The sequence below is a fragment of the Phaseolus vulgaris genome, chromosome 3 (assembly GCF_051622355.1).
Source record: "Phaseolus vulgaris cultivar YP4 chromosome 3, ASM5162235v1, whole genome shotgun sequence".
NCBI lineage: Eukaryota > Viridiplantae > Streptophyta > Magnoliopsida > Fabales > Fabaceae > Phaseolus > Phaseolus vulgaris.
In genome coordinates, this window is record NC_143500.1 from 45,062,149 (window position 1) to 45,081,501 (window position 19,353).

The 19,353-nt window shown below is 33.0% G+C and overlaps 3 protein-coding genes across 3 annotated transcripts; 1 reads left to right on the forward strand and 2 right to left on the reverse strand.

Moving 5' to 3' along the window:
• Positions 1-1,539: 1,539 nt before the first annotated feature.
• Positions 1,540-2,226, reverse strand: LOC137805656 (uncharacterized). Its single transcript, XM_068605598.2, has one exon. It carries the CDS (start codon positions 2,224-2,226, stop codon positions 1,540-1,542), a length of 687 nt encoding a protein of 228 aa, XP_068461699.2.
• A 3,165-nt stretch (positions 2,227-5,391) lies between these two features.
• LOC137807963 (SAP domain-containing protein) lies at positions 5,392-9,704 on the forward strand. The gene is made up of 7 exons (XM_068608842.1): positions 5,392-5,767; positions 6,702-6,747; positions 7,313-7,424; positions 7,667-7,734; positions 9,006-9,109; positions 9,307-9,390; positions 9,548-9,704. Exons 1-6 carry the CDS (start codon positions 5,663-5,665, stop codon positions 9,343-9,345), a joined length of 474 nt encoding a protein of 157 aa, XP_068464943.1. The 5' UTR covers positions 5,392-5,662; the 3' UTR covers positions 9,346-9,390; positions 9,548-9,704.
• Positions 9,705-12,225: 2,521 nt separating this feature from the next.
• On the reverse strand, positions 12,226-15,751 carry LOC137807964 (SWI/SNF complex component SNF12 homolog). The gene is made up of 2 exons (XM_068608843.2): positions 14,054-15,751; positions 12,226-12,827 (listed from the first exon to the last, which is right to left on the reverse strand). Exons 1-2 carry the CDS (start codon positions 15,523-15,525, stop codon positions 12,758-12,760), a joined length of 1,542 nt encoding a protein of 513 aa, XP_068464944.1. The 5' UTR covers positions 15,526-15,751; the 3' UTR covers positions 12,226-12,757.
• Between the last annotated feature and the right edge of the window lie 3,602 nt (positions 15,752-19,353).

A 19,353-nucleotide genomic window follows, 5' to 3' on the forward strand; every position in this document is an offset into this window, starting at 1 on the left:
TATTCCCCACAGTCTGGATAAGCTTCAATATTTACGGGCCTAATGCAAATTATCCAAACACAACAAAAAATCAATATATAATAGAATAAGTTGAGAGGATTAAACTTCTCAAGTGACCCACCAAGATTGATGACTAAATCATAAGGAAAAATAGAGAACAAAGGATATTTAGAGTAAAAATGAACTTACTCTGTTTGAAAATCTGATCGGGTAGAGATGTTCCTTAAGTCCTTAACTACAACGTTGTATGATCAGATTATAAAATAGATGAAGTATGAAGTGAGAAATTAAGAGAAAAAATAGAAAAAAGAGATGAAGGAAGAAAGAAGAAAGGAAAAGAATGGTGCGTGACAGGGAGAAGGGTTCTGTTGGTTTAAAAAAAAAAAAACACTGTGTTACAGATTAATTTAAATATTGTGCACAATTTTTTAAATAACCATGTACATTGATCCATACAAATAATTGAAATATTTTTGTGTTGTAATAAATATTGTACACCATTCTATATAAAATGTTTGATTGGGAAATGCAAAATTAAGCTTCCCATCGTTCAAATTTCATTTTCCTATAGTTATGCAATATTTCTACCAAATTTTGACATTTGGTGACGGAGTCTTTATTAAATAGTATTTAACTTATGATATATAAAGAATCACTCCCTAAAAGTTATATTTTTTAAACGATTGTTAAAAAATGATAAGATATTAACTTGTTATTGGACAATTTTAAACAAAAATGTTGTTTCAAAACACATGAAAATAATGATTTCCAAAATCAACTGTTCCATACTCAAGTACTACCTTGAGTAATATCTCAACTAACAACATGCTAAGTCTTTTAAAAGTTTACGCTTTATAGTGAGTTATGAGATTTTTCATCATGAGAAAAGAAGGATTATAATAACTTTTACATCATATATAGTCAAAATGTTGCCTTAGAATGCATAATAAGATAGCAATCTCAATTCATTATTTACATGCATGCAATGACCTATAATTTATGTATGAATTCCAACTCAAGTTAAAAGAAAGAGTTCAAAAAGACAGACATAAAATTTTGAACTAAAAAAGTTTAGAAAATCATAAAGTTGGTCCATCCCCCCAAAAAAATAACAAATCGTTTAATAATTTGGATTTTAAGTTTTAAAAGCTTATTAATCTACCCACATCTAAATATCTCAAAAAATATTAATAAGTTGGTTATCGATCAAAATACTGAGTAATCCTATAAATTATTTTAATAGTTCGATTATAAATATCAATTCTAATATTATTCTATCGTATATTTATAGTAACCAATTTAATAATAACTCAATTTTAATTATTTTTATGTTAATACTCATCATTACATACATAGAATCAAAATTCCATATAAGAACGTCTGTTTTTTTTTTATCGGCAATAAAAAAATAAATAAATGGGAACCACTTCAGGGGTGGTTCAACCCTTATACATAAAGAGCAAAACACCTTACCATACTCCTACCACGAAACACCTACCTGAATATCTAAGGAACAACCAAACTAACTATAGGAAAACATTAAATTATCATCCTCATACAATCCACTGGGTTCAAAACCCAATTAGAGTACCCGAAGGAAGCACAATGAAACTCTGCGTAAATCCACGACCAAACCTTTACCTGTACCAAGGCGAATACTTCGAGCGCATCTACCACCACCCTATCAAAGGACACACAATTCCTATGATTCCAAATACCACTCACAACTCCAACCCAAATTGCACCCCAAACGTCATTAACCGAATTTGAAGCCTGACTTAACCTGAATTGTAGAAAGTTTGCCAAAGGATCCTTATGAATAACGAAGGATACACCTAGCCACTTAAAACAAAGACACCAAACACGCCAAGCGAAATCGCAGACGGAAAACAGATGACTGGACGACTCTTCCACCATCCCACACAGACAACACAAAGGATTCTCAATCACCACCCCGCGTCTTTCCATATTTACCCTAGTAGCAACCTTATTCTCTATCACCCTCCAAGCTGTGAACAAAGCAGAAGGCAAGGCTTTGCACCTCCACAACTTACTGTAAACTGGAGGGACCTCCCCAACTGTATCCTTCCTAACTTGAACATAGGCTGAGTTAACCATAAAAGTTTTGAACCCCCAGCCTTCCAAATCCAACAATCTTCCTTCCCTAGTTCCAACTTCGCCCCTTGCAACAGCTGAACCAATTGCTCCTCCAGAGGCTTCTCCCATTCGAAAAAGGATCTACGTCAAACAAAGTGCCACACCCAAACACCATCAATCCAATTCACAAGCTCAGCCACCTTTGCATCTTTAGCCAACTAAGGGAAAACAGTCTTGGGAAAACGACATTCAAAGCTCCACAACTCAGCCAACTGTCCTCCCAGAAAGAGATACCCTTCCTATCACCAACATCCCACTGAAAACCATCTTCAAAACTTCTTCCCCAACCCTCCGAAGCCCACACCTCCATCAAATCTTTCCACCAAAGGGAACCCTTTCTGATTTTACCCACCTCTCTCAAATTTTTCCAACCACCATATTTAGAAACAAGGATTTCTTTCCACAAACCTCCTTTATCCGTACCCAACCTCCAAATCCACTTACCTAACAAAGCCAGATTAAACTTCCTAAGGTCAATAACACCAAGGCCCCCATAATCACAAGGCTCACAAACTTTTTTCCAGGAGACCCAAGCGATCTTCCAACCATCAGAACCCCACCCCCAAAGTAAATTCCTTTATAGCCGAACTAGCTTCTCTGCCACCACGTCTGTATCAAACAAATATAAAATCATTAATTATAATAAAACTGTTATATTTATTATTCATTAATTTTGAACTGATCTGAATGTTGAAAAATATTATGAAGATGAATCCGGCATTTAAATGATTCATAACATTTATTTTTTGAAATCTACAATTCATTACAAAAGTTTTAACTTATTTTCCTTTTTACAATTTTGAAGTTATATATTTACATTTTTTAATATTTAAGTTCCCTTACCTAATACTATGGTTAACTTGTACTTTTTAAGGATAAAAACTCACTCTTAAGATTAAAATTAAAAAAATAAAGTAAAATATTAACTTAGAAAAGATTATACCAATTATAAAAAATATTAACTTAGAAGTTTACCATATAAATTAATAATTTATATAACTATTAAACTCTTGATATTCTTCCCATAAATCTCACATTGAATTCTCAACCCCTAACTAACTCCTTATAAACAGATTCTTAATATTTCCTTTCTTGCAAGTGTAAGCCAATGATTTCTCTCACATTAATCACGTGTAACACAATTAACTATGAGTCACTCAACCACTTTTGTAATGGAAGACTGTGTAACTGTGATGTTCTTAATTACCTCACTTCCGTAGTTGACTTTGGAAGACTATGTTTGACTTTGTCATGCCAAAAGTTTTCCCACTATTTCTGTTAAACAGAACTAGTTTTCTTTTTTAATTCATTTTTCATATCAATTACTTAATGACGAGGATAAGAGCTAAGATGTGTGGGTTATATTTCGTCTCACATAGAGGTAAAAAGCAATAACTAAAAACAATAACTTAAGGTTCTGTTAATATAATCCCATAACAACTAAACGATACAAAAGACTAATTAATTAAGACGTTAACTCTTATACCTATGATAACTTAGATTCATTGGACTAAGGGTCCAACATACCTTTAAATAAAGTCATGTATTTATTATAATATTTAGAGATTAAAATATTTACTCTTGTTAATTTAATAAAATATAGTAAAATTAATAATCCCAAAATATTTTAAAATGTCACATGTATTCTTTATTACAAGCCTTGTATTAACAAAGTTTAAAATAAAAGTATCACAACCTATATAATCCATGTCAAAGGAGTATTGTCTTTAAATGGGTACAATTGTTTGAGAGTTAACTTATAGAGTCCATAGCTCATTCTCCTTCAAATTAATTACTAAGGTTTAATGACAGTGTTAAAATAAGTATATTTAGGCATAATTGGGTTAAGTATTATATATATATAATATTTTTTTTTACATAATATTGCGTTGATTTTAATTTTTTTTTTCAATAATAGTTGATTTAAAATGTAATATACTCTTCATTTTTTTTCTTATTTTTTTTTCTGTTATCTCTCTTCACTTTTTCTTCAAGTTATTTTCTTCTTATAATTTTTTTTTTTTATAGTATATCACACTTCATAATAGGTGATTAGGTGATGAACCAATGAAAATTTCTATTTAATCAAATTTTCAAACAGAGTAAATTTTTGTTTACTAGTTTTATTAGCGAAAGATTTTTTACTCATGCAAAAATAAAGTTGAAATTCAACATTGATTTTAATAATATTTTCACTCAAGAGAAAATGACACCATCATTCAGCTATATTTTTCTCAAACAAATGTTCAACCAAGTTAGTGTTTCATACTTTTTACTATTAATCTTATTATATGACTTGTCCTGAGAGTACTGGCAAATTACATTTTCATCTACCTATTATAATGAATCAAGACTTTTGAATAAGACTTTGTAGACTTTCTCTTAAGTCCTTAACATGATTCAACTTAGTGCGTGAGAATCTTTAATATTGATAGTGGTTAAACTTCAAATAGTTTAGAGTGAGTAAGATCTTTAGAAAATGTTAATGGTGACATGAAACTTAAGACATTCATACTTTATAGACATTAAAACACTTATAATTTACCAAACCATTTTATTAATAATCAACACTTTATTTCTTATAAGATTAATCAATAATAATCAACACTTTATTTCTTATAAGATTAATCAATAATAATCAACAAAACAGCAATTACAAATATACTAGTCTTATATATAAAGATAAGTTTAATCTTTACAAATTCACTAAAAAGTATTTTAATCTTAATATAGTTTTAATTTTTGGAAGCATAAAAATTTAGTCTCCCATATCACATTAAAAAAAATATGTTAAAAAATTAATGAAATAATAAATGTATTATTGACGTATCATCTAAAATTACTTAATACATAATATATCGTATACTTATATTATTATATAAAAAGATGCTTTATTTAGTAATTTCTTTGTCATTATTATTTTTCTTTTTAATAAATAAATAAATTCTCTATTTCAAAAGCAATTAAATATATTTTTTAAAATAATAATTACATATTTTTTTAATATTATTTTCGTAAAATTAGGTATATATATTTTTTAAACTGCATTATTTTTCTATTTTTAATTAATTATTTATAAAAAGAATAAAATTTTATATTTTAATATAATAAAAAATATGAACATCAGTGGAAGCAGATGTGTTTTCACTGCTGGATCAATAATATACTTATTATTTTGTTTTTTAACTATTAAGAAAACGGGTTTAAATATTTTATTAGGAAAATACATGTTTCACATTGAACAGAATAGTGTTGCAAAGTGCGCATAAGGGTATCCCTTCTGTGAAGAGTCCACGAACAAATATTAACATTACTAAGATTAAGATTACAAGGCCTTGGCTGTGTTAGTTCTTACATATATATAGCGCAGTGGAAGAGAAAGTTACGGTGTGTTTGGTGTCTCGACGCTTCAGTTTTCTAGTGTGTGAGTGTGACACTGCGAAGAACATACGAGAGGTCAAGTCCTCTACTTTTCACTGCGATTGCGAAACCTCACTTCCATTTCATGCTAATGGATGCACCCAATCCTTCTTCTTCCGCGGCTTCCTCCTTCCTCGCCAATCTCCCCTCTCGAGGCCACTTCTCTTCCACCATCGTTTTGTCCAATCCGGTACTTCAATTTCCCTTTTTCCCTTCTCATTTTTTTTCTCGATTTCTGATTTCGGACTCACCCACATTTACTGCGATGATTTCGATCCGTGTGCTTCCAGAACGTTCTCCCTGCTTTTGTAGAAGCGCTGGTGAAACTAAGGGATTTGTTATTAGGTTTTTGTGTGAATCATGTTTATTATGTTATGTTAACCGTTTTTTCCGGTCTCTAGTTTATTGAATTTCAAGGTGTTTAGTAGGGCAAAATTACTAGGAGATTGATTGGACTTAGGTTTGTTTTGAAGGATTGTTATGGGGTTTTAATCCAAGCTTGCTGATGTTAAAATTTGTGGTGTGTTTTATATTTAGCCTATCAAATGTGATAATTACTAGTTTACCGCAAATAGAATAGAAGTTTCATATTGTATGATTTAAGGGATTTTGTTTTCGTAGTTGATTATGCATTTGCACTATACTGGCTTCTTTGTTGAGTGAGTAGGCAATGTATTAAATACACTTCTTCATAGAAGCTTGCAGGAGAAGAGAATGAGAAGGAGACAATGAATATTGTTTTTTCATGGGGCAACTTATGCACATAAGTTTTTGGAGAAGTTAGAGGAGATAGTTCAATAGTTGATTTTGGTCCGTGAGAGAAACTCGATTTACTTTCTCTTCATCCATGAGTGTTTGTAGAGAAGTTTATCTAAACAGGGTCACATGATATTATAGCTATTAGCTAGTAAATCTGTAACCCTACCATTATTGATGCACATGTTTCTTTATGTTGAGTTGTAAATGTCATGGTAATTTTTTTCTTTTTATCACAGAAATTATTTTCACTCCAATTGGTGGGACTTAGGAGACCTCCTGCTTTAAGCATTGTCTTTTAATATGTTTACGAGTTTATTTGTTATACGAGAGACATTATGTTTGAATTTGATATTTTGATTGTGCAGGTTGGGATGCGAGCCTATGTATGCGATCATGATACCTCGCCACCAGGTCATATTCTTTACCTTGTTGCAACTTGTAAAGCATATTATTGTGGCTTCAAATTTTTGTAGGTTAGCCTGCTGCCGAGCAGTAACATTAGAGAAGAACAAACAAAAATGTTTTATCGGTGTAGAAACTTCCTCTTCCTTATATATAATACCTGTAAGCTATATAACTATAGTATGCTTAGCCACAAGTTTCCTTGTCATTACCAGTTGTAGGATCGGTTTTTTTCATCCACATGGGACATATTACTCGGCCAGATTCAAATACTGTTTTTTCCGCATAATTTAATATTAGAGGCATGTCCATTGTTGACAACTTTGTCATGAAGTGAACATGTGAGTTCATTATGTAGTTTTGAGTTTATTGTATTTATTACCACTTATCTTTGATTTTTATTTAGAGAATTTTTACATTGTAAAATTTATGTTTGAAAATTGTTCTGACCGTCCTCTTGGTCATAATGCCATGTGGTATATACTCTTCCTATTGATATTAGCTATCTTCCTTTTTAGCTTTATATATAGATAATTATTGTAAAATAGACATTTTGATTCCCTTGGTTATGCAGAAGGTCAACATATTAAGACAAACCAACAAAACATACTGATTAGATCACTCACTCTCAAGAAACAAAGGGGCGATTCCAGCTCAAAGGATGGATCTGATGGTTCAAGAAAGAGGTATTATTCCCACTTTTTGTTGGAAGAGTTATATTTCAAGTGTACATTATGACTAATGTACAGATTCCCAATCAATTGTTTTGGCATTTTCTTTCTTTTGGTGAAAAACTTGTGAGATAATTTTCTCTTACAGCTTGGTAACTTGTGAAAAAGTTATTGCATCTGTCCCTCATTCTTTGGTGCCTATATTTTTATCTTGGTCTTTTTGTATTGAACACTACCTAATCAAACCTTTTTGTCAGGAACGCTGAAAAGGTTTTGGAAAGATCTTCAGCCAAGAAAACAAATAATCAAATAAATTCCCGACAAGGTGGGTTCATATGATATTTATTATGTGTTAGCATTGGGTGAAATCTGAAATATGTTTGAAGATTTTTGTCATAAATTACTTACCCAATACTGAGTTTGCTCGCAACAAAAATGTTACTTTTTTCTTGATATTACTAGTTCAACTTCAAAATTCTCAGGTAGGTACAACGTTACTCTGTCTAAATGATACTTTTTGAAGACATGTCTCTCTGATACATGGTCAGACGTGCACGTCAACCTCTTTTTAAATACATTGATAAACATTTTGTCTAATGTTTTTAGTAAAGATGGAATGGATAGACATCACCTTAATGTTTGGTAATTTGTACTGAGTTTTATATGGTACGTATTTCTTAGTGTCATATAGAAAGGGGCAAGAGAACACAGGAATGTGAGCATGTGCCAAAATGACTGTATATGATCTTATGAGAACTTTTAAGTTCCATGTCCTCAAAGTGCACATTGCATCCCAAACAGTATTTTGACTGATATGAACCAAATCATGTCTGGTATAGTGTATTATACTGGGTTCCTAAAGGAAATTTAATTAGCAGTAGTTTAGGAAAAACTTAAAACAGAACCATGGTATGGTCATTGATGCTGTATGTATCCTTGTAAATTCAAATTAAATTTTTTTCTTGGGAAATACCTCAGTTCCTAAACCTTGTTTTTAAAGACTATAGAAGTCAGATTTCTGCTTTGAACTTGACCTTTCAGATATACATATATATTAGTGTTTCCATGCACAGCATTTTATTATTTTCCTTTAATACATGTTTTGCATCTAGTGATGCTTGTATTTTTTGTAGAATTTCTTATTAAAGGGGGGTTTTCCTGTTTTATTGATTCATATAATCGAAAGTAACTAGTGTAATCTCCTGAGAGGCAAGATAAGTTGCATTCGATACTTAAAACCTATTAGAGACCGATGAACTTATTATAGTTTGCTTTAAATGGCATGATTTTTCGTGACTTTGATGTGGTGAGTGTGTTGGAGGTTCAATGCTCTAGGTGGACTATACCTATCCTCTTCTCTATGCATATGCTTTCACCATTAATATATCCTCCACTGACAGAAATAAGTTGAGTTGCCTCATGAGCTGTTCCCTTGTGATTTTGAACTTGCCTCAATAAGGAAAGGATTTCAGCTGAGGTCATATGTTCAAACCATAGCAATGGCTCCTAATTTTGAAAGTGACTTAGCAGGCTTGACCCTTTTTTGCACTATATATCAATTTTGTCTTATTATTATTATGGGTTTTAATCATACAGAGGGATCAAACAGTCAAACCGCCACTAGGGACTTCCACAACCTGACTGTAGAGAGACTTCGTGCTCTTTTGAAAGCTAAAGGTCTTTCAACCAAGGGAAAGAAGGCAAGTATTCCACTATTCCTACAGTTTTAACATTCATGCATTTGGAAGATCTCGCTCGCTAATTTGCTTGGTAGTTTTTTGTTTATTCATATGTTACAATGTAATAGTTGTCAACTGGTATATTATTGTCCATGATTTATTGGTTAAGGTTTGCTTACCTTCTCTCCTTACCCTAATAGACGAAATAAAATCTGCAGGAGGAGCTTATTACTCGTCTAAAAGATGCAACTGGATAAAGCGTAGCGTGGTGGAAGGAATGCCCTGTCCATTAAACATCCAATGTAAGAGTAGTTAGTGTTAGTTGTAACTTAGGATCTGGAACTAATATATATACCCAGTGCAAATTACAGTTACAGATAAATATTATCGTTTTGGGGCTACTACTGTTTCGTGACTATCAGCATTATTAAGTATGTTTTTTTGGGGCATGATTTGTAGAGGTCAACTACACAATTGGTCAATCAGTGGTGGTTTTCAAGTTCTAATTACGATCTGCGGTTGTATCCTTTTCTTCTGCATTTCAACTCTTTAGACATGTAACGGTGACCATTGTATTGAGATTTGTTGAACAATCATCAAGTAGTGAATTCGAACATCTATTTGGCTTTTACATTTTCAACGCATTCACCCCTTTAAAAGGGTTTAGCTGCGGCCAAAAGTGTTGGAAATAGATTCTCATATACAAGGATTTCACAGTTCCGTTCGATGGACACAAGACATTTATCTTATGAGATGATAACTATCCTATTCTATTATACTCTTTTGTATAGATAATATTATTTTTACATTTATCTTATTTTGTCATTTTAGTCTATTTCTTATCTCTTATCTCAAAAGAAGAATTATATTAAATTTAACGAGTTAAAATAAATTTCTCTCTCTCCCGTCTCTTATATAATATTCAAACACAAATTTAATTATAATGGTAATTAAAATATAAAAGATGTCTTATTATTCAAATACTATTTTTTAAAATTGCATCATATTATTAATTTTACAAAACATTATATTTTTTTATAATTTTGTGACAATTTTATAGAAAAATAATTTTTTGTATAATTTTTGGCAATATTAATTTATATGATAATATGCAATATAATTTTTTTGTAATATATTGTTATATGTAATTATTGTCACAAATTTAAAGTATATTATTTATTTCAATGTTAAATTAAATAATAATATTTAAATATTCTTTAAAAGTTAATTGTAAATTTAAAATCTTGTACTTTTTTATAATACAAAAAACAATTATATAAATAAAGTTTAAGTTTGAATTTTTTAATAATTAACATAATTTATAAAGAAATGTCAATTAAAGGCTAAGTTTAAAAAAAATATAAGAAATTTTAATGAAGAATTGTTATTTAAACATAATTTTGGGGACTTTCTTACATTACCTTTTGTGGAGGATATAATTATAACGTGTCCTTAGTAAATGCCTATTCAAGGTTCATTTGGATCTTTTTATAAAGTCTAAAGCTAAAAACATTGTCTATTTTTCAAAGCTTCAATGTCAATGCTTGAAATACAACTTAATTCAAAGTAAGAAATGTTCAATCTAATATGGGTGGAGAATATTAACCTTTTACTAGTTTTTAGCCAACCATGGTGTTAATAATAAACCCATTTGTCTTCCTATGGATAATAAAAAATGTCTTCCAATGCATGATCAAAATGGGATTTGTTGAATGAAAGCATAAACACATTATTGATTTGGATCTCACTTTATTGTATCACGTTTCCCATTCCTTACAATTTTGGGATTATTTTTTTTATCAATGTTGTATATCTTATAAACAAGTTGCCAACAGCCTCTATAAAGTTTGTCATTCCTTTTAATAAAGATATAGATTTTCAGTTATATATATATATATATATATATATATATATATATCAAAGAGACCGCATGCACAAGAAAATGGATTAAGCATATCAATTTTTTTTAGGAAACCACATCCCAAATGTTAGAGTGGATTTATTGTATATTTAAATGATAGAAAGGGGGTAATAGTGTTTGTTACCGTTGTTGAAATTTCAACATAGTAATTATTGTCTTCAAGTGTTTTTTTGTTCAACGTAGAAACATGTCTAGTGTTGTTTTGGCAAGGCCAAACATTTTCATAAGATCGAAATTCAACTCATATTTGGATCTCCAAGAAACCATTTTGTTCATTTTTATATAATGTAATAACTATTTAAAGATAAATTTATTACATGAGTTTTATCCAGAATTATAAGTTTAAGACTCATCTAATAAAACTCCCAGTATTACTATTAGAGTGTACTGACATAACACAAAATTTAAGAATAAATTTTATCTTAAATAAGATAATAGTTTATAAGAATAAAAAATTAATTTCTTCTTAAAAATAACTTTTTACTCAAGAAATTCAGAAAAAAGTATTATTATAATAGGATCTTAAAAAACTACTGCATTAAAGCAAAAGTTACATTAAAATCTTAAAAATAATAGAATATGAAATTAAATTAGTACCTTGTATCATGATTCTTGAAAAGAAATGACGTAACCATGAAGTTGAAGATAGAAGCAAATTTAGAAGTCAGTTCTCGACAAATCCACGTAACTAAGGATGGGTTTACACAAAATATCATGAAGTCTACACTTTCAACTCAAACTTAGGGAGAAAAATTCAAAAAGTAATGGACCAAAATATAAACAACTGTTAACAAATACTTTCACCTTATTCAGTGACATCATCTTCAAAACAGATTCTACGTTTCACGGTCCTTTTTATTCTTGATATATCAATTTTAATAAAGGGCAGTTTAGGAACATTTTATATTAATTTAACTGCGATTAAAAGAATAATCATATACAGCATTATTTTTGTCCATATTTATGTTGTGTTAAATAATATAAAAAATACAATGATAGTCTCCTCTCTTGAACAATTCCCTTAATCATACATACACAAATATCGACCAAACCAATTCGCAACTCTTCCGTTTATTCTCAGTGGGTACGACGATACAGGCACAAAGAGCATTCAGATTTTACACTTCACACTGTTCTTGGACATGCCCCGAGAGAACAAAAAGCATTCTTTATACAAATTGAAAATTCTACAGAAGCATTTATCCCAACACACATCTCAACTAACATGGTAATATGAAACATTCAAATCATTGTTAACTCGTCCATCTCCAAGCCATGATTACTTCAAACTATCAGATAGAGCCATGGACTTACATGCCCAGAGGACAACAAATTGATAATTCTATATTTAGGTACATACAGTAAAATGTAGCCTTTCATTCCGCACTACATGCCTGAAAAGAAAAAGTACAAGGTAAAGGTAGAGATATCTAATCCATAGCATAGCACTCAATTATATATACCATTGTGAAGACATTGGTGCTACATTAGTTGTTAGCTTATTGATCTTGGCTCATTTTACCAAACTGGAATGGGCGAGAAGAGCATATGAGAACCAATTACGGTTGAGGGATTCCCAAAATGAGCTAGGGATCAGAATTCTTGATTCAATATTCTCTGCTAGCACTCTACTCCAAAGCATAAATGAAGCATGGAATAGAACGTTTAGCAGTGTTGGGTCAAGCCCTCACGGTGATGTCAGAAAACTAACCACCTCTACCCCAAAAAATAAACTATTTCACAATTTCTCAAATGTTTCCAGGAGCATCACTTCGAGCATTTTTCCGGGTCAAGTAGCGAACAACAGCATCCTCAACCCTGCAAATAAATTATAAAAGAATACAGACCAATTAGAATCATTCCTTAAATTTCTCTAATATATTCCAAGGCCGACATTACATAAAAAATGAATAAAAGATACAAGACATCTTCGACATATCTTCCAGTTTTACTCTTCATGTTGCTTGGTCATTCTGATCACCCAAAGGTGCAGCAGGGTTCGTCACTTGTGCGTTTAGATAAACTTTGAAAAAATGTGTTTGTAAGATTTTTTCCCTCAAAGTTACTTTTTCTAACTTTTGAGAATAAACACTAAATTAACTCTTTTTTCATTTTTAATAAAAAAAACTTGTCTAATTAAACAAAAATCCTTGAAAAATACAGACAAATGAATCCTAAGATATAATTGGATTCAAGGTAGGTAGATGATGAAGTGGATGAGAAAGTTGTTTTATTGTTTGTTTATTAAAAATAAAAATAGACCGGTATCCATCCCATTCTAAAAATAGACCAGTATCCATCCCATTCTATTGTCAGTCTAGTTTTTATTCCCTCTCAATTTGGGGTGCAGTGGATGGAGCTAAACTTAAAAAAATAAAATCCCTATTTTGACCAGCTAAAATATTAACCCTCTGAAGGTGATTTTGTAGTGGGGGTAATGTATGAACTATAAGGTTATAGCTTATTTCATTGCTTTCTTTTTGTAAACAATAAAAGGTAATCTCAATCAATCCCATTATAAAATCTCCAAACAATAAAGGGACATATTTAATCCATTCATTTCAATCCATTCCATCCCATTATGTTACGATTCACTCCACTCCATTGTTTACCAACCTAAACATACCCCAAATCTCAAGTCATATACTATTACATCAAGATTAAATCCCTTACTGGTACTACCTTTATTATCTCAAATCAGACATAAACATCTAGTATCTTTGCAGTGCATAGTGTATGCCTCATTTGATAGCACAAACAAAACTCTGTAGAAGACATAAAATAGTACTATAAAATGGAAAAGGCACCTATGAAATGAGTTTTATTTAAAATAGTATCTACTTTAGAAAGTACTTCAAATCAAATCAAGGTCCTATCTATTCACCCTTACTTGCTCATTTTCAGGAGCCATGCATTAGTAATGGTTACCGTCTAAAACTAGAGCCAGACAGACACACTTTCTTTCTTAACCTGCCTGTTTTAAAAGGTTGTTTCACCATCTTCAACAAACAACAAAAATAAATAGTTGAGTAGATAATGCTTACCATGGTTGATTGTAGAATTCAGAACGTCGTTCATTCTCAACATTATGGCTTACATCTCCAGCAACAAGCTTCAGATCCTTGCTCTGAGAAGCTATCAAAGCATTAATAAACTCTGCAGGGGACTGACTAAAGCCGAGAAAGAATGCCCGTCTCCTATGATGTTCATGGATCTTCTTTATGGAATCACAGATCAGTTTATCAAAAACATCAATCTCTTTGTGCTTCTCAGTGCTTGCCAAGAATGAAGACATATCCTTCTCTAGTGGAAGAGGCACATCAACCTGCACATCATAACACGTAGCTCCGGCTGGACAATTTCCCGAAAGCTTGATTTTATGCTCCAGGTGTATAGGCTGCGGAGGTGACAAATGCTGTGATATCTTCTGCGAAGCCACAGAAAATTTCATCTTCTCCTCCCCAAACACCCTTTGGAGAGAAGCATCACACATGAAGAAAGAAGGATCATTCGGACTCTGCAGCTTCTTAGCCTTCACATAATGCCAAAGAGCAGCAATGATCCTAGAGCGCGAGTCAAACTCAACCCCTAACACTCTAGCCAGCTGAGCTGAAACCACAAACTTGTCAGGCGAATGATTCATTGACATTCTAACAACCGCAGTGAATTCCTTATCTCCTTTCCTCTTCACCTCAAAACCATCCCGCTGCGCAGCCGAACGGGCACTATCCCACACAACAACATGGTTATCCGGATAGAAACCCTGATCCAAGTAAATGGTAATCTTCTTGAAGAAAGCCGAGAATTTTGGATTTTCCTTAGGCAAAACTCCATCTGCCACTGGATCCTTACCATCTTCCAACATCCTTCCTGTTATCCTGAGAACCCAAGAAAGCTCCTCCACATCAATCTTCCCAGGTTCCACTTTCACCTGTTTCGAAAAAGTATTATACACATAAATCCTTAGCGTCCTCCTAACACAGCGAGGGCTTCTAACATTCTCCTGCACATCAATTTTCTTCCTAACCAAAACAGAATCTATGTGGGTCTCAAGTTCAAGCAACTTTGCATAAATAGCAGACTCAGGCACAAGCTTGGCCACCTTGTCGGGAATGAGCTTCTCGGGAAAGCTTCTCTTTTTTCGAGGAGGCGCCAGGGTAAGTTCCATGGTCTTGAAGGCAGAGGACTGAGTGGCGTTGGAGGAACCGGGAGGGCGTGAAGGGGGTTTGTGATTTGCACGCTTGGGAGGCGCAGGGGTTGCAACGTTGGCATTGGTGTTAGAATTGTTGTGCACCTGCGGGTGAGGAATAGGGTGTGGCTGTGCGAGGACGTGTGTTTGGGGTTGCGAGAGCTGAAAGTGGCCATGGAAGTGAGAGGCACCAGCTTGTGGTTGAGGCTGCGCCTGTGAGAGAAGGTGTGGTGATGGGTGGTTCATGGGGATCGTGGGTGCACCCGGGTTGGCGAAAAACGACGGCGTTGCAGCATTTTTTGCTGGATTGTTGATGTTGTTGTTCATTGTTATAAATTCTAAATAGCTTCTAACAAGTGTTGGATCTAGAAGAAGGAAGAACGTGAAAACCCTAATTGGATGGAAAAAAGGAGGGAAAAACGTTCTTACTGTTTGTCCTTGGAGATTGGAGATTCAGTCTTCGCTGCCAATTGCTTCTTTCTCCATTACTCTCTCATAACTTAAGCACTGCTCATTGCGCCATTCCATATCTCAAATTTGTTTTCTGTACTCTTCTCAAAACGCATAACGTTCTGTTCCCCACCAACTGGGCCTGCCTCATCCGAGTGGATTGGGCCGGGTTTCTACCTACCATTAGGAAGCCCACATTTTTCACATTTGTTATTCCAGAAGTTTATAATTATTATATTTAATGGTAGTTTATGAATTTGGTAATATAGAACAACATTTTAAAAATTATATTTTTAGTTTCATAATCAATAATGGTAGAAACTAATTGAAGCAAAGGTTGTAGCAAATGATTGAACGTGATTGCACAAAATTGCAAAAGTGATCTTATTCATTTTGATTTACTCAATCATATATATATATATATATATATAATAAAATTACAATTACGGGAAGCTATACAATAGGAATATTAACAGGCTTGTATCGGTAAAATAGTTTAAGGGTAATAAAATCAGAATTAATAACCAACATCCTGTGATTTGGAACGCTCCCAACAATCTGCTTAAAGTATATTGCATCTACAGTTTGCCCATCACCTTCCTTCGTGAGCATAATTTCAGTTTCAATTGGAGTCTTAACTGGGTTTGAATCCTTCATCTTAAACTTCTTTAAAAACTCATAAGCAAATTTCCTCACATAAATGAAATCTCAAATTCCTTCATCATGATATGCTTGAAATCACTAATCATTTTGAGATTACTTCCTGTAAAAATCACATCATCAACATAAAGACATAAAATTAGCAAATCTCCATAATCATTAGTCTTTACATAAAGACCATGATCTGATGCACATTTTTTTGAATCCAGTGGCATGAAGAAATGAATCAATCCTTTTGTTCCAAACTCTTGGTGCCTGTTTAAGACCATATAAAGTCTTAGTTAGTTTGTACACCTTCTCCTCTTTGCCAGATTGTATGAAACCCGGCGGCTGCTTTACATAAACTTCTTCATCAAGTGGGCCATCTAGAAACGCAGACTTGACGTCCATTTGGTGAATTTTGCAATGCCTTTGTGCAGCTAAAGCAATGATTAATCTCACTGTTTCCATTTGAGCTACAGGAGAAACTATTTCTCCGTAATCATAGCCTTCTCTTTGCTCAAATCCCTTTGCCCCCAACCTTGCCTTGTATCTATCAATCTCACCATTTGCTTTCATTTTAATCTTGTACACCCACTTCACATCCATTGCTTTGTGTCCTTTTGGAAGATTAGTGAGCTGCCATGTATTGTTTTTTTCAATCGCCATCAATTCTTCATTCATAGCCTCTTTCCATTTGGGGTGTTGAATGGCATCTGCAATTCTCACGGGTTCTGAATCTGCAAGAAAAGAAAAATGAACTAAATCTCCATTGTCATCAAATTCATCATCAGGATTTACTTCACAATCTTGAAGGTGTAGGTTGTCGTTATTGCCTTCTTGGTCGCTCCATCATAGTTGTAATTGGAGTTGAAACTTCAGGTTGAACTGCAGGTGCTTCAGATTGAACGACAGGTGCTTCAAGAGTGACTCTGTCTTCCTCTTGTTCGTGATTACTATCTTCTTGAGCACAATTGACAGCATTATTATCACGTTTTGATCTACACTCATTTGCATAATGGTCGCGTTTATGGAAATTATAACACTCAACATTTGATTTATTATAAATGCCTCCTCGTCCTCCGCGTCCACGTTCACCGCACCAAAAGTTATTTGAACTTGGATTGTGATTGGAACCAATGTTGTTTTGCTCAGCGTCTGCATGATTCTAGCCACCACGACCTTTACTACAATAAGTACCATGTTTATGATAGGATCTACCAATTGAGAGACTTGTGCTTGTAAAGTCTGTTTAGTTGGTTTTTCAATCTTATTGTTATTCATCCGTTGCTCATGCGCTCGTAGGGAACCAGACAATAACCTTACTGTCATTTTTGAAATGTCATTAGCCTCTTCAATTGCGGCAACAACATGTTCAAATCTGGGAGTTAAAGACCTCAAAATCTTTTCCACCTTTTTGCCTGCTCCGAATGTGTTTCACCATTGCTCTTCATCTGATTTGTCAAGGCAAGAACTTTGTTTATATAGACATCAATAGTCTTTGTGGTTTCCATTTGCAACAATTCATATTGGCGTCTTAGGATTTGAAGACGCACCCTTTTGATCTTATCATCACCTTTATAATTGGTTGACAAAATTGTTCAAGCCTCACTGGCAGTTGTTGCTCCTTCTATATGCTCAAACGTCTCGTCATTCATCCCTTGATGGATGAGATACAAAGCCTTATTGTCCTCCTCCTTTTGATCATGATGCGCTACTCGTTGCGCCTCAGTTGCATTAGCAGCTAATGCAGACACTCCATCCTCAACGACCCGTAACTCATGATAATCAAACAAAACTCTCATTTGCACAACACCACCGATTGTAATTTTTTCCATCAAGGATAGAGACTGATAATTGGGTAGAATTTATGATAACAGACTGACTCTTGATACCAGAATTAATAATAATAAAATCAGAATTAATAACCAACAACAATTATATTTCAGATTATGTGATTAAGAACCATATTTCAGATTATCTAATGTAAAATATAGTTTTTGAAATGATTATATATGCCATGACATGAACATCTTGGTCATTTTTATATTATGGAGTAAAAGATATGGAAGTATAAAAAAGAAGAAACTTTATCCCTATCCCTAGACACCTTCACCCTCTCTCTTCCCTTTTTTATTTTGTAGTGGGATATCTTCCCTTAGACATCATTTCAAAACTTCATCTACATATATAAGTTGTGTGTTTCTTTACTATGTACTAGTAGAGGTAACAAAACTTTTTTTAATTGGGTGTGTTTGTTGGGTTCTTATATTTTGTACTGAGATTGTGTATTGTTGGATCATTAGTTGGTAGGGTATTAGAATACTTGTATTTGGGATTTTGTATAAGGGTTGGGACACCCCTGAAGTGTCTCTATTTATTCTTTGCTGATAAAAAAAAATAAAAAATCGATCCACAAATAAACCAACTTTTTTTTATCAAACCTGCGAATATCCAAGTTATCATCGGTATAAATTTTTTCTCAAATGAAATATACACTTAAGCTTTTGGTCAGACACTGGCAATAAAGGGCCCAGACACTACTTGAAGTTTGTTCAGGTAGTTGACGTGTTGGTGATCTTCCTGCTTTCTTAGATCTCATTTTCTGACTGTAAATGCTCGGTCGACGCTGGGGTACCTGCGATTGCACTCCGAACGTTTAAGTCAGTGTTATGTGTAAAGTGTATTCTGATGAGATATAAAAAAAAGTTCCTTGCTCCTCTCTCGACATTCAGCTTTTGTGGGTTTTTGGCCTTTATGGGCTGAATGTCAGTTACTAACGGATACATAACGATTCCTTGATATTTTCCAGATATTTCGGAATGTGCATTGAGTCATTCAACTCTAGTCATAAATAACGTTTATTGTGGTCATTATGTCATTACTTCACTCAGACGGTCGTTCACTAACTTTGCTTAAGCTTAATTGGATTCGTGATGTCAGTCGGTCCATTAATAAAAACCGAGACATAGTAACAGTTGACTCATTGATGGAAAGACATGTAATCAGTCATACGGGTCTCATCGATACACATCACATTATCCTGAGTTATTATTTTTACAATTT

What these genes read in the sequence shown, in the direction of transcription:
- LOC137805656 (XM_068605598.2), bottom strand. Translation starts at nt 2,226, where the DNA reads ATGGGAGAAGCCTCTGGAGGAGCAATTGGTTCAGCTGTTGCAAGGGGC.
- LOC137807963 (XM_068608842.1), top strand. Translation starts at nt 5,663, where the DNA reads ATGCTAATGGATGCACCCAATCCTTCTTCTTCCGCGGCTTCCTCCTTC. An exon ending in TCAAATAAATTCCCGACAAG is followed by an intron (nt 7,735 to 9,005) that starts GTGGGTTCATAT and finishes TTAATCATACAG; the next exon opens with AGGGATCAAACAGTCAAACC. An exon ending in TTTCAACCAAGGGAAAGAAG is followed by an intron (nt 9,110 to 9,306) that starts GCAAGTATTCCA and finishes TAAAATCTGCAG; the next exon opens with GAGGAGCTTATTACTCGTCT.
- LOC137807964 (XM_068608843.2), bottom strand. Translation starts at nt 15,525, where the DNA reads ATGAACAACAACATCAACAATCCAGCAAAAAATGCTGCAACGCCGTCG. An exon ending in GAATTCTACAATCAACCATG is followed by an intron (nt 12,828 to 14,053) that starts GTAAGCATTATC and finishes ATTTATTTGCAG; the next exon opens with GGTTGAGGATGCTGTTGTTC.